This window comes from Helicoverpa zea, chromosome 16 (assembly GCF_022581195.2).
Source record: "Helicoverpa zea isolate HzStark_Cry1AcR chromosome 16, ilHelZeax1.1, whole genome shotgun sequence".
Lineage (NCBI taxonomy): Eukaryota > Metazoa > Arthropoda > Insecta > Lepidoptera > Noctuidae > Helicoverpa > Helicoverpa zea.
The window spans coordinates 9,053,780-9,068,681 of record NC_061467.1 but is presented as its reverse complement, the minus strand read 5'-3'; the positions used below and the strand labels follow the sequence as shown (position 1 = coordinate 9,068,681).

Genomic DNA, 14,902 nt, shown 5'->3' with positions numbered 1-14,902 from the left:
AATTAAAATTTCATGATCACTTCTGTAGTGTTTTACAATATTTATGTGCGTAAAACGAAGACGATTCGATTGCTTACGACTTATCAATATGTGTGTGCACAGAGTAGTTTGCTATAAAAATCAAATCGATTACATTATGAAGACAATCGATTTAATTGCTCCACGTAATAAACTTCTTTATATGTAAGCTATTTAATATTTTATTATTATCCGCAACAAAGGACAATTAATTATGTATTAAAACTTAGAAATCAATTACTGTGTAAATAAAATTGAGTATTTAATTATTAGCCCGGTCAAAATAGACATTTGAAATAACAAAAATTCCCACAAAGCTGATTTTTGGTGGAGAGCTAGATTTGATCATTATAAATAAAATACTAAAAGTCCCCATCAATCCCATGTGTGCGTCAAAAGTTATTCGAGGTTAAATGTCAAAATTTTAGGTTTTTTGACTTTTTTTCGAAAACGGTAAGTTTTATCAAAAAAGAACATCAGACCAAAGTTGTAGATCTTAAAATTTTCTACAAAAATAGCATCAACAGTTTTCTCCTAAATGTTACCATTCCTGAGATATCGCGATTCAAAGAGTCACACTACACATGCTATGCACATATATAAGCAATGTATATACGAGGACTTTGAGTGTCAGACTCTTATTGACTAAAAACCGTCGTGTTCCGTCGTAAGCATTTTATGTACCAGGGCCGCGGTAACTCTTTCGAACAATCCCGCAGCCCCGACAGGCCTTGGCCCTGCTGGGCCCCGCTGGGGCTGCTGACATGTCTTTGAGGAGCGCGTGGAACAACGCGCCGCCGACAGGGGTTTTTTGTCTATTAACTAGACATGAGCGATGAGCCACCCGAACTCACCGCACAGAGACCCACGCCTACGGTGGCCGGGAGTCGTCTTGCGACACCCGGAGCCCTTGGTGTCTGCCAGGTCCAGCGCGGCGGCCGGGATGAGAGGTGCGAACTCTTTGTCGTTTCGCCTCCTTCTTCTCGGACGCGAGAGGTCGCCGCCGCCTAAAGCCACGGCGAGGACCCGAAGGTGCTCTTCCCACACAGGGCACACCTGGACTGTGTGGTCCATCGTGCCCTTGGGGCTGTCCGCACAGTGGTGACACCCGGGCGCCTCCTCACGACCGATTCGATACAGATACCTTCCGAAACAAATGTATCCGGTGAGCCGCCATGACTCCTTCTGAGCCACTCCTCAAAGGGGGGACTTACGGCCACTATGGTGGCGTGCCCTAATTTACAACATCATGTGTAAAACAGAGATAAAGTTAGGAGTTAGGAGTTTACAGTTTAACTTTCAGTTGCATTGTATAATTTTGTCAGCTTACTATTGTTAAGTAATAGACTGTTTGTAAAAATATTACTTTTTAAAAGAGTGTCTATGGAGTTTCTAGCCGGCTCTTCTCCATGAGACCAACTTTTTGTTTCATAGGAGCCTGCAAAGGCCTTTTTGAAATAAAAGGATTTTGATTTTAATTTAGAATTTCAATGTGGGCACTCTAGCTTCAGTGACAAGCCACGTGAAGGTAGTTCATAACCCGCCATGATCCAAGATAATATCGAGGCTAAGCGGCAGTTAATTCTCGCAGACCAACATGTAACATACCGTGACATAGACCCGTGGCCGATTATTTTACATTCCCCAAAATGAAGCAAAGTCTTCGTGGTTAACGTTTCAGCACACCTGAAAAAGCTGTTGACTCACACAAATCGGCCATTTTGACTACCCCCACTTCAGAATGGAATAAATGTTTCAAGAACTGGTTTAAATGCATGCAAAAGTGCATTAAATATCGCGGAGAATTCTTTGATAAACAATAAATGTTATTAACCTATTAGATTGTCTACACTTATTTCAAACGACACAACTTAAAAGGCAGCCCTCGTATATACGTGGCTCATATGTGCATATCATGTGTAGTGTGACTCTTTGAAGCGCGATATCTCAGGAATGGTAACATTTAGGAGAAAACTGTTAATGCCGTTTTTGTAGAAAATTTTATAATCTACAATTTTGGTCAGATGTATTTTTTTGATAAAACTTACCGTTTTCGAAAAAAACACAAAAAAACAAAAATTTTGACATTTGACCTCGAATAACTTTTGATGCACACATGGGATCGATGGGGACTTTTAGTATTTAATTTATAATGATCAAATCTAGCTCTCCACCAAAAATCAGCTCTGTGGGAATTTTTGTTATTTGACCACTACTTTTATGTCTATTTTGACCGGGCTATATAGGAATTAGGTATTTTACTAAAAAGAAGAATAAATAGCGTGTCATTCAAGTAAATACAATATAATAACTTTGAAACAACTGAACTTTTGAACTTTGACATATTTTTATTTACTGTTTTTGAAAATCGACAAAGAACAAATCCGTCATTTGGAAAAACGATCCTGTTAAAAAAAAATGAAAAGAAAAAAGTTCAGATTCAAAAATTAGAACGCACACATTCCATGGCAACATCATTCCATAATTAAAACCAAATTCGTGCATTAGACGGCCAGAATCATGTGCTAATTGCACAGGGCTACCAACAGTCGCGACGCGAGCCTGACAAACGACTTTGATCAATCACGTCCGTCCTCCGTGGGCAACCCTGGCCGCGGCTGCGACGTCGAGATTTATATTTGTAGCAACCCTAGCTTCGGAGGCGCTACACCGTATTTACCGCTGTCAATATTAATTTCGATGCAATTTTCAACTTTATTCCTTTAAGATAACGTTCTGTTTTGTTTTTGTTGGACGGGAAATTCGTGCAAAGTTTCTGGATAACCATTTGGTGAGAAGCCGATGGGTTTATGCGTAGGATATTGTTTTATGACGTGAGAAGTGCTGCATAATCTAATGCTGTTTGTTGAGCTTTCTGTTCCCGATGGAGCTTAGACAAAAATGTGATTATGTTAACCAGTGAGAAGGTACAGAGTAAAGATCCTGTCATTATATCCTATTAAGAAAATAAGGTGTTGCTTATTTATTTTATTTATTTTTTACTTTTTAGCTACTTACATCTGTTGTCCGTTGGAAATTCGACTTTTATCATATTAAGTGCAGACTTCATAGTGCTGTAGCTACGCAATGAGTCAAGGACCAACACTAAATACGCCAAAATATGAAAATAAGGACCAAAATACAAACGAGAAGACTTCCCGAGCCCGAAACACCCTCATAACTTATTTAATCAGGCGCAACTTATTTCCATAGTAATACATTTTACCTTGGTAAGCGACAAAATTTAAAACCGCATAATGACACCGAAAAAACGGGTCTCAACGTTTTCACTATAACTTTTGTAATTTACAAGCCAATTAAAATAAAAAATGGGATGCACCCCACAGCCACCCCTTTAATTATGATTTTTTGCATTTTTTAATGATAATAAATTCGCTTGACTGCAGTGCCGTCCGTTGTTCTACGTGGGACATACATTATTCCGTGTCTTATTATAATTTTTATTAAGTTATTCATTGTTTAAGCAGCTTTTTAAACTTGGCGATCTGATTTAGCACCAACTTTGATCTATCTCGTTTTAGGCTTTAGAAAATCTACATCATGTATTAACATCATATGACATATTAAACAGCAATAAGCTACAAATAAATACAATGATGAATAGGACTAAAAGACAAGTTTATAGCCAAAATATTCGGGTCAGACAGCGACGATAGGTCAGTATAAAATGGTGGTTTTAGGAAAGGCGAAACAACGTGCGGAACTTAGGACCATTTTTGCTACAATATGGCAATGATCATAAAAGGGTCTGATTTGAGTGTTAAATATTGGATCTAGTTGATATATTTATATCGATCGTAAGTAGATAGATCTAAAACTTATAAATAAGAAACTGAAAAGATGTGTTTGATAACTTCATAGGTACTAACTACAACTATAAAATAAAATAAAGAAAAATTAAGTTAAATCTAATTCAAGAGAACAGAAAGCTTAGTGATCCAAGTAAAAAGGATCTAAGTCAAACATTAAATGTTTTCTTACCAAGCACACCCCTACCTGTTGCAATTTTATTAAAACATTTTGATAAAAGCGATATGGAAAATTCGTGTATCAAATCATACGAATGATTAATTACGGATGCCAGTGTTAGTAGTGTTAAATATGCAGTGGCCTTTTATTCTATTGGGAGTGGGACATTCGGGAACTATTCGATTAACTAGTTAACTAAAATACCCCATTAGAATAATATTTACAAGGATATTTTTAGCAATAAAATTAATTTCCAAGCTAAAACAGGACTGCAAATCAGAAATCTGATTGTAGCGGATTGAAGCACTAGAAAAATATTAATTGAAGCTAAAAAACAACTTATGGTGCACTCCCGTACCTGCTCAAAGGTAGTAGATACAAATTGAACGGCAACCGACGTGGCCGCAAGCGTACCTCACAAAAAGCCGAATGGTTAATGAAAAAACTACACGCAGTCAATATTTGATGAGAGCCAATTTAAATGTTCGTCCACTTGTAGACATCGCATAGTTCGATTCTGGTGGGCCCGAGCTTCGAGCGCGGCCCATGTGTGGGGGCGGCGCGCCCCCGTCGATTTCCCGAAAAAAGAAAAAAGGAAGAAAAAAATAAAAATGGCGTGCGCGCCCGCGTCTGTGTGCGTGAAAAAAATGCAGATATAATGCAAGTAATAATAATAATAATAGGCGATCGGCGGCCGCGCGCGCCACCCCTTCACCACCCAATTTTCATTCAAATGTGCTGGACGATTTTTTTAAACTATTTTTTTCACCGCCAATATTTTTTCGGGATTTTCCATTAGCAATGCGACTGTCCGAATAGTTCGTGTTGTCCGGTGAATAAGTGCTTTGTCCGGTCTTTTTATGCAAGGCTCGCTTAGATAGTAGATTTCATTAAAAGTTAAACAGTGCAACCTTATGCAGTGCTAACAGTGCTTTCATAACAAACATTAGTTTTTAATATGTATGTCTATAAAATCTTACTTTCTTGGGACGAGACTAAGTCAAAGACTACATTGATATCCCCAAAATGATAAACAAAACTTACTTAATCTATGATGAATTAAGATCTTCCTTTAGTAGAAAATCTTAAAGTACAAGAATTATTCATTCATCCTTCCAAAGTAGTTCGGCGAAGTCATGCGAACTAAAGAATGGGTAAAGTTTGTAGAAAAGATTAGTAGCGTACACACTGTCTTCCCGTACTTACTGAATGAAAATAAAAGTCATTCTAGCTACCGGCGTTTAGCCCGACCACAGCGCTTGCATTAAACGCTTTGTCGCCATGCTAATAGAGTTGAAATTGCGTTAAAGCTAATAATCTCGTTCCGCTAAGTCCACGTGTATGGGCCAAAAGTTGCCAATCGAGTTTTGTTTGAAATTCGCTACATACAAAATATACGGGTTGTCAGAATTTCGACATGTGCGATTATTAATTTAGGACGAACAGAGAGTAAAAATTAAAAATTATACCGTACACACGAAACGGAATAGAAGAGTAAAAGCGTGCGTTTCCACGGCACGAGGACGCGACGGACGCGTACGACATGACATTCAATTTAAACTCGGACGGAGCACGCGTTCAATAATTAACATAATGTACTTTTTCTCCGTTTTTTCACTTCCCGTTTGACACTCCATCACTCATGGAAATTCCATTTTCAATGCTGCTATATGAGGGGTGGGGCGAGAGGGGTGGTCTTTGCATCCGCGCAATGGACATGGCGGTTTTGGGGGAGAGAGGGGTGGACGAAAAAAAGATTGTTAAAAAGGCTGGCCCCGCCGCGGCGGTGTGTGAGTGCGTGTGGGTAAAAAAGCGCTCACTAATCGATACTATAGATTCTGAGGCAAGTAGGTTGCGGCAGTGCGGAGCAGATTGGTCGGCGTCGAATCGCATGGCGATTTTTTCGCGGGGGCACTAACGAAGCGACGAATGTTTAGTCTTTGCGAGGACCTTTTGAGCCGGGGGATGTCGTCGTCTTTTTGGCGAGCCGAGCGGCCACTTGAGGATCGAGCGCGTTTATTCGCACTCAACTTTGTCCGCGTTTTCAATTTAAAGGCCACGTGTTAGTTAAGTAGCAGCGGTGAGCTTGACAGCTTTGTTTTTTTTCAAAAGTACGCCAGAGTGGAACTTCGAAATGAAAATAAATCGACACGACTTTACGGATTTCAATTAAATTGTTTTTCTTAAATGTGGGCTAAAGCTACATACAGCATGTTTGACACAAATTCTATTTACATTAATTGAAAATTTGAAACCGAAAAGCATTTTATCGGATTGCAAATTCGCTCCACCTACTAACCCAGTCATAGGGCTGCTACTGAGCGTGGTTTAGTTGCGATATTATTTTATTGAACTCATAAATGCTGTTGTTTAACATCGATATCAGTTTCCTAGTATACATGAGTCTATTATTAGCAGATACATCAATTCCAAAATCTGGAAATAGACGTAGTACTTACCTAATTGAGTAGTGCATATTTATTATATTAATCCACCGTCTGGTCAGTTATATCCTTCTGAGTTAAGAAAAAATTGAACATAATTTTCTCCTTCCTTAAAAAGAATAACAGCTAAAGTATTGTATACTCCTCATTCAGTCATTATCTCTATCTAGACCTGTTTCAGACTTGACAAAATATTACTAATTTTAATTCCAGAACAAAAGAGTCTTACTTTTCCCCATCTTAAGTTAATGCCTTGTCCTAAATAAAGCACGTGTGTTTAAAGTGGTACTCACCTCATTCTTGAGGTTGATGGGCTCTTGCTGCGGCCGGGGCGGCGAGTGCCGTCCCACCTCCGCGCCCTCCAACATATCAGCCTCGCATCCCGACTCGTCTGGTAACAAGAAAAAAAAGAAAATTTATAAAAAAAGAAGAAAAAAAAACTAAAAAAAAATTGTGTAAAAAAACAACATGCTGTAGTTTTTTTTTCTGATAAATTACGTATCTAATATGAAAAAACAACTTTTTTTTTGGATAAATTGTCTTGATTTCAAATTTTACAGCATGTTGATACTTAGTAAGCAAATTGGGTCAAAATGTTATTCAAAATTTTATTTTTCTGTGCATAATCCGAGCCCTAACATTACACAACATCTCAACCATCAATGCACCACATTACCTCACATACAAACTTCAAAGCCATTTAAACCAAACACAAAAAAAAGAAAAACCAATTTCCTAACCCTAAAAAGCTGCTAACCTTCTAAAAACTCTCTCCAGACATAGTAAACACGACCTACACCAATAGCACGACACAAATAGGTCAAGACACGTGGTCCCGTCTCCTTTGTTCCCTCTTTCGTTCGTACTCCATGCGTACATACGAATATCAGTTTTAGAGTCAACATGTTAAGGTGGTGTTTAGCTCGTATTAGGTTTAGGAAGAAGAAAAAGTGTATCAGCTGTTTGGTATCGCGAGTCAATTGAAGGATGGATTGTTATGGTGTTGGGAAGAACGGTTTGTTTGTTGCTTTAGGGTTAGCGTGTTCTGTTTTTGAAATTTGAATTTGGTTCTTTTCTTTTTTTTTATTAGGTGTGGGTTAGGTCTTTCTTAGTAGTATTTAGGTCTATGGAGGTCGGTGATGCAAAAATAGGTTTTGTTACGAGATATTCTTTTTTCGTTTTTCTGAAACGCATGTCGATATACCCAAGTATTTTGCTAAAATGTATGCATACCGCACGCAGAGCTTAGATCCCACAACACAGGGAATTAGTGTGGGATCTAGGGCCTTAACTATTGTAAAAACTTTTTCAGAAAAAAAATATTTTTTCTTTTTTTATACAGAATGTTCCTCTCTCCTTCTATATTCTTACATTTTGAGCTTCAATATAGCATATTTTTATGAAAATTGAATTAACTTATATTCTAGGTATTAGAAAAATCTCAATCCAAATAACTTACTTATATAAATTACTATTAGATGTCTTATCCTACATGTATATTTAATTAAGATTTTACCTCAAGTAAACTAAGCAGGACTAAATTCCTACCACAAGATATGTTGATCCGGTATCTTATTGGAACTATACAGGGTGTAGCGTTAACGTAGTGCCGATTATGTACAGGGGGATTTATAGTTTCGTAGCTAACTAATAATGTAGTACTGGACGACAAATCCTTTTTATTAGGTCTTGTTAGTTAGAAGACTATTAATAGTCTGTTTGTGCTTGATTTTATGTTGATTAAAACATTTTCTTTAGTATTAGTAGTAGAAATAGTGATTTAGTACTGAATAGTGTAATTTAAAGGGGTTTTATAGTTTATGATCTATGGCCAATATAATCAATATAATATCAATTGATAGAAGACTGACTTCAAGAGAAACCTTCATAATATTTACTCGTTTTAATAACCATAAAATGAAACTAACATATTTCTAAGCAAAGAACAAATCACTTCCATCACCAAAACTAAGGTAATGAGCGAATGCCCATTCTGAAATTAATCTTCCTATCAAATTAATTCAACAATAACATAAAACAACAATCGATCTCAGTGGCGTGCACTTGGAGAGGCCTATGTCCAGCAGTGGACTGCGATAGGCTGATGATGATGATGATGATGATGATGAAACAACTTAGAGCATTCATTCGTAGTTATTTATGCGTTGTCAAAGACTCTCAGGTACTAAAAAAAAAAAAAAACCTTTTTTTAAACTCTAATTTTGATCTGATCGCCCCATACGTACTACTAAGTAAAGACCTTTCTACCATACATATAAAAGTTAAGAACTATGCTAAAACACCCAAAGGTAGACTGGCAGAGAACGCCTAAGGCGTTGTGTCCGCCATTGTACTGTATGTGCAAGAAGTATTAAAATAAATAAAACAAATGAACTGCAAGAAACATCTTCAATACTTAGAAAGATGCAACTAAATGTTTGCGGAAGCACAGACAATAACAATATCAGGGAGATACGGGGAATAGCATTAGTATTACTAATAAATATCATTGGAGTAAACCTTAGATTCTTAGTAGAGAACTGTGTATGAGTATTACTCATTAGGTGTTAGTTGTATGAATAATTTAGTTGTTTCTTGTGAAAAAACATAACTCTTATTGGCAGTTGAGTAAGATATGAAAGTTTAAAGAGGACTTTTTTAATGTCAAAGTATAGATTACGCCAGTGTTTTTACTACGCCTTTTTTATGAGTTTCAGACTTACTAACTAAAGCCCATTATGTTAATTCTTAAGCCCTTCATGTACCTACTACTACGCCTAAGATGCACATTTTTCTCAAAAATTATGGCAACTTTATCCTTGTTTAGATATCTATATGTATAGTTCAAATTGAGTTGCAACTTTCTCACACTTCGAAGCTAAGAATGAGGGTCTTAGGTTTACTTGATGCATATCTAAAATTATCAAAATCATAATGAAACATCAATTCCTGTTAAAGAATAGTTAACTCAACCATCTTAAATACATGTAGATCCAATTTTGGAACACAACACGACAACCCAAATTAAGAAAGCTACACAGAATTCGATCTAATTTCCAGACGAACAGAACATCATTCTACACAGGTTTATACCCTGCGCCTACGAGAACATATTCATCCTACAGAGGCGGAACGTCTAGGCTTCCACATGATCACGGAGATACGCTTTTGTAGCTATTTCGTTAGCCACCTCTTACGCGAAGAGGGGGTCTTTACGAGGAGACCACAGCACACGAGAAACCTTTGAACGTAAGTAATAAACTGACGCACAAAGCCTTAGGCTGTGGCTAGTCTTAGGTTGACAAGTCACACCTGAGCTTAAGTAACGGTGAAGCTGCTGTACGGGGTGATATGAGTTCCTAATTAGGTGTTGGCAATCTTATTTGGTGTTTTCAACTGTTGTGTGAAGAAAAAGTGTTAACATACTACCTACTAAGTTTCCTCAACAAAATTATACACACGATTGATATAGATAAATGCATAAATTATTTGGAAAATATTCTGAGTTGACAAATAGATTTAGACATAAATGTCTACAAGATGGTAGAAAACGGACAAAAATTTTCAAAGCACATGCTTAATAACTTTGAGACACCAAATTAGGAGCTACAGCAAAATAAATCCATAATCAAACGAAAATAAACCTAAACGACGTTACAAACTAAGACAAGACCAATCATTGTTCCACAAATAGCTGGCCGAGGCTAAGCAACACAGACCGATGCCAAAACCTAGCAGCCGTCGAATATGATTGCTCCTAATGCGGCGGGCGAGAGAGGGGGTGAGGTTAGGCTATAGGGTGTGTGGCGCGGGCACCGGGGAGGGGGTTACTGCGTCGCGCCGTGTTCTGACCGAGCAGTAAGTCTGGCTTAATCCTATCGGAAACGCGGGCCCCCATTGAAGATCGGCAAAGGCTCAGCATGAGGTACTAAAACGACGACATGTCTGAAGATTTGGAATATGTTGCGTGTCGTCGGTGGCCGTTTGGGGAATGTTGTGACGATCTTTGGTATCGGTGGCGTGTTTGTTTTCATGTGCAAAGGTTGTATGATTTTTTTTCTTTTTATTTTGTAAAGAATTCTCTGTCTTTGGAGAATATCTCAACTGTACTAGATTAAAAGTTCATGTGACAAACAAATATGTTTTAATTCTCCATACATACCTATCCCTACATATTCAAGTACTATATAATCTTGATATAGCGAGTCTAAAAAAACTATTTGTTCGTTCACAAAAAGATCTCCCACAAAATCGCTACCTATCTTTCACACCCACACAAATCCAAACCACAGCCCCAAAAATCTCAATTACCCAATAAATCCAACGATATCGAACCTCCAAACTTAACTTCGCAACAACAAAGGCTACGCACTCAAAATCCTTAACCCCTAACCGTCGACTTATCCCCCCATACGCTCTCACGTACACCCGGCTATGCATCTAGGCTAGAGGGGGACATTACAAATTAATAGCACAAAGACCGGCCACAGATCGCCACTGCGAAAATTTACAGGCACTACACACACTTATAGCACTACACTATAAAGGCTAGCCTTAGTAACTGTACTGATATTAAAGCGATTTGTGATCTTCGTGTTAGTACTTCATTTATTGGGCTTTGTTCAAGTTTTGTTGGGCTGATCAACAATTGTCGTTTCGATGTTTCGATTTTTGGTTGCATTGAAATAGATAGAAGTTCTATTCACATTTCGCTGTCATTTAGGTGGTGTTTCACGTTTTTGAAATCATTCACGTCATTGATTTGGGAATCAATCGTCCATTGAGCTTATCACAGACTTTGCTAAAGTTTCGATTTAACACACATTATGCATATGCAGAAGGATGTGCAACTTTAATAACATGGAATTAAAATTAACAAACAATTTTTAAGGTACATTTCTGATTTGCCTCTAGTTGAAATAATCAGCCAAATTAATTGATGAGTGATGAAGTCACTTGGAACCAGTTATAAATAATATTTTAATTTTTGACGACCTCTGTGGCGCAATGGTCACCAAGCCGGACTGCCGAATCTGAGGTCCCGGGTTCGATTCCCGGTTCGGTCGACATTTGTGTGATGAGCATGCTTGTTGGTCGTGGTCTGGGTGTTACAATATGTAGTTATAAATATGTATATGTGTAGCTATATGCAGTGGCGTAGCGTGGGTATCTGCCGCCCGGGGCAGTTGTCGATTTTGCCGCCCCTTCCCGTGTATTTTTTTTAACAAGTGTTACTGGCCGTTTGTTATTTTTTACCGACTTCAAAAAAAGGGATTTTTTTTTGTATCGACGTTAAAAATCATGAAATGACCATTCCCGCTGTGGGTTAGCAGCGGTGAGGGAGTGTCAGACTCTTACTGACTAAAAACCGTCGTGTTCCGTCGAAGGCCTTTTATGTTCCAGAGCCGCGGTAATCTTTCGAACATCCCGCAGCCCCGGCAGAAGGGCAAGTAGACTATTTTATATCTTTGTTACTTGATTTCTTGAAGGTTTTAAAATTCTTTTAGGTACGCAGGCTAGCGAAGTAGGTACCTATAAGTATATATGAAATTGAAATAATTTAAAAGCGGGGCTACTTTAAACTGTTTAACTAATTAATTTAATTTACGGACTTAAACTAGTTTCCATGGAACTATACCTAAGCGTGAAATTTGGCCTGTATCTAGGTAGGTATTGCTTACCTATAGCATTCAAGTTTATCTAAACCAGTGGTTCTTAACCTTTTAGTCATGAGGGACCACCTCATTGGTTTACCTAAATTAGCACTCTGCTAAACGCATGTCGGCAGTTGTGTAGGTAAGCAAATGCAATAAAGAAAAACTTGCCTATGTAGTTTCCAAATGCGCGAGCGAAGCGAGCGCGAAATTTTTATCGGACTTAAACCAAATATTACGTAAAATGTAGCCCAAACGTACTTAACTTTTTGTTTGTTGACAGATGCAAAAATAAGGGCATATCGTTTTTAAATAGGCGAGCGAAGCGAGCGCGAAATTTTAATCGGACTTAAAACAAAAATTACGTAAAATTTAGCCCAAACGTACTTAACTTTTTGTTTGTTGACAAATGCAAACATAAGTGCATATCGTTTTTGAATACGCGAGCGAAGCGAGCGCGAAATTTTTATCGGACTTAAAACAAAAATTACGTAAAATTTAGCCCAAACGTACTTAACTTTTTGTTTGTTGACAGATGCAAAAATAAGCGTACACTGTTTCTGAATACGCGAGCGAAGCGAGCGCGAAATTTTAATTATTTTTTATTTAAGGCTCAAAACCAAAATTACTTAAAATGTAGTGTCACGTTTGTTTTAAGTACCAAATTTTAACAATAATTAATTTTAAGTTTAAAAAGTTTCAACTTTCTTGTTTAATGTTTTGTTATTGTTAGACAGTTTTATGTAGCGGCGCAGATACTAGTTGCGAACAATTTTTTTTTAATTGGTTAAATTTTGCCGCCCCCTAAAAGCTGCCGCCCGGGGAATTTGCCCCCCCTGCCCCCCCCACGCTACGCCACTGGCTATATGTAGTTTACCAGTTGTGTTAGCACCCATAACACAAGTTAATTAATAACTTACCATGGGGCTAACCAACCGTGTGTGAAAAGGTGTCCCGACATTATGTCCCGACATTATTATTAATATAATGAACAATTTAATTATTATTTTTATTTACAAAAAAAAAATCTTAATCCTAAACTACTTTATCATCTTGCAACACATAAGTGGACATGACTTCACAACCTACTAGTTACGGATGGTAGCTTTTCAATATGATGTGTCATTGATACGTGTTATAAGCCGGCCAGGGGCCTGCATTATTGAGCAACCGTTCTTCCGTAGGGCGCATCGTTCGAAATGAAACTATTTTTGCAAAATACTGTGTCAATTTTTTTGTCCGGTTCAAAAATATTGATGGATTGTGCGGTTAGTTTAATATGCAATGCTTGGGAGAATGTTCGATTGACAACGTTTTGTTCAGTAGATTTTGTATTTGTTTTTGTGGGCGCGTGATTAAAAATGCAATTCGATGTAGCAACGTGGTTTTTAAAATCTGATCTGTCGTCATGTTGAATATCATGTTGTATGACTGTTAGTCGAATTGAGCATCAATTCATATTCTTGAAGGTATCTCTATACTTAGTTACCCAAAAAACCTATGCCTAAAGATTGCCGGACCTGAAAATCAGATCAAGAAATTATTCTTAGCCAGGTGGTTGTATAAGTTTTATTTTTAACCTTTTTTAAATTAAAACATTTCCAATTCCAACTATATCTAGCCTGTTAAATAAATAAATATCTCAGCGACACTAAGTTGCCTAGTGCGCCATTGCAAGCAGACACTTCACTACGTTTTCCGTTCATTAGATCGTGATTCTATTAATGGTTAACTTGTTTTGCAGTTTCGTTTTTCATTTCTTTAGCAAGGTTAAGCTTCAGTTTAAGCGTTCGTTTTTTATACAGGCCATAAAACAGTACAGCATAAGAAGGTAGTTTTTGTGTCTCATTAATCAAACTTCACACATATAATACATAAGTATGGGATTTTTTGAATCGCAAACAGTTGTAAACTAGTTGCTGTTTTTTTATACACGTTACAGAATCTCCAGGTCTCCATAGTTAGATTCTGCCTATGCAAAATCCAATTTTACCAAACGAGATCATTGAAAAACGTATTAAATCAACAATACTTTGTGAGCTTTATACGGGTGTTAGACTAAATAATTAATTTTCACCAAACAGAATACCGTTGACATGCAACTGAAATCGAATACATGAAACCCTTTTTGTCGCAACTTTTTATTCCGTTCCAATATCATTTGTGGAGGCTTTAACGACTGCCTCTCTACAAAAGTAAGCGGACAAATTGCTTCTAAAACAACAAAAGCCGACCGGAAAAATTCACAATCGTACCGAATCATTAATCTCAGAAACAAATGGAAATCGGCCGACATCTGCTATACTCGGCTCGAAAAAATGGCGGCCATAGTCGACAGTTGTCACGTTATTCTCGACGGGATTAATTAGAAATGCGATTAAAAGCAAACAAAACAGGGAATGGTGAACTTAAATTAATGAAAAATTACCACCCTCCGAGCACTCGTCAACTCTTTTTTTTAACGGGGTCGCTCCCGCGCATTAAGCGGCTTTAATTTGAATTCGGAATTAGAATTACGCGCGCTTTATAATTATTGTTTTTTTTTTTCGGCCAGTGACGGTTGATTTCTAATTCTAACGAGGGTTTATTCGGAAAGTCACTTATGATTTTTTTGTTTCGGTATGAATATGCGAAATTGGATTTTGTTTTGGCCACTCTTAAATATTCAACAATAGGTAACAGGTAAATCATTATACCTGTGCATAAGTCGGGAAAATTATAAATTCCATTTTTTGCTGACGTTTTTAATGTATATTTGGAAGGGATAACCCTTGACACCATTTGTTACCAAGCAAC

At 37.4% G+C, this 14,902-nt stretch overlaps 1 protein-coding gene across 10 annotated transcripts in view; it reads right to left on the bottom strand.

Annotated features, from left to right (window-relative positions):
• The window catches only part of LOC124637633 (POU domain, class 6, transcription factor 2), a 133,608-nt gene that overhangs the window by 96,083 nt on the left and 22,623 nt on the right, over positions 1-14,902 (bottom strand). For all 10 annotated transcript variants that reach the window (XM_047174232.1, XM_047174237.1, XM_047174236.1 and 7 more), the window contains one exon: positions 6,746-6,843. In XM_047174232.1, coding sequence (XP_047030188.1) covers positions 6,746-6,843 — 98 coding nt within the window. The remainder of the gene's footprint in view (positions 1-6,745; positions 6,844-14,902) is intronic.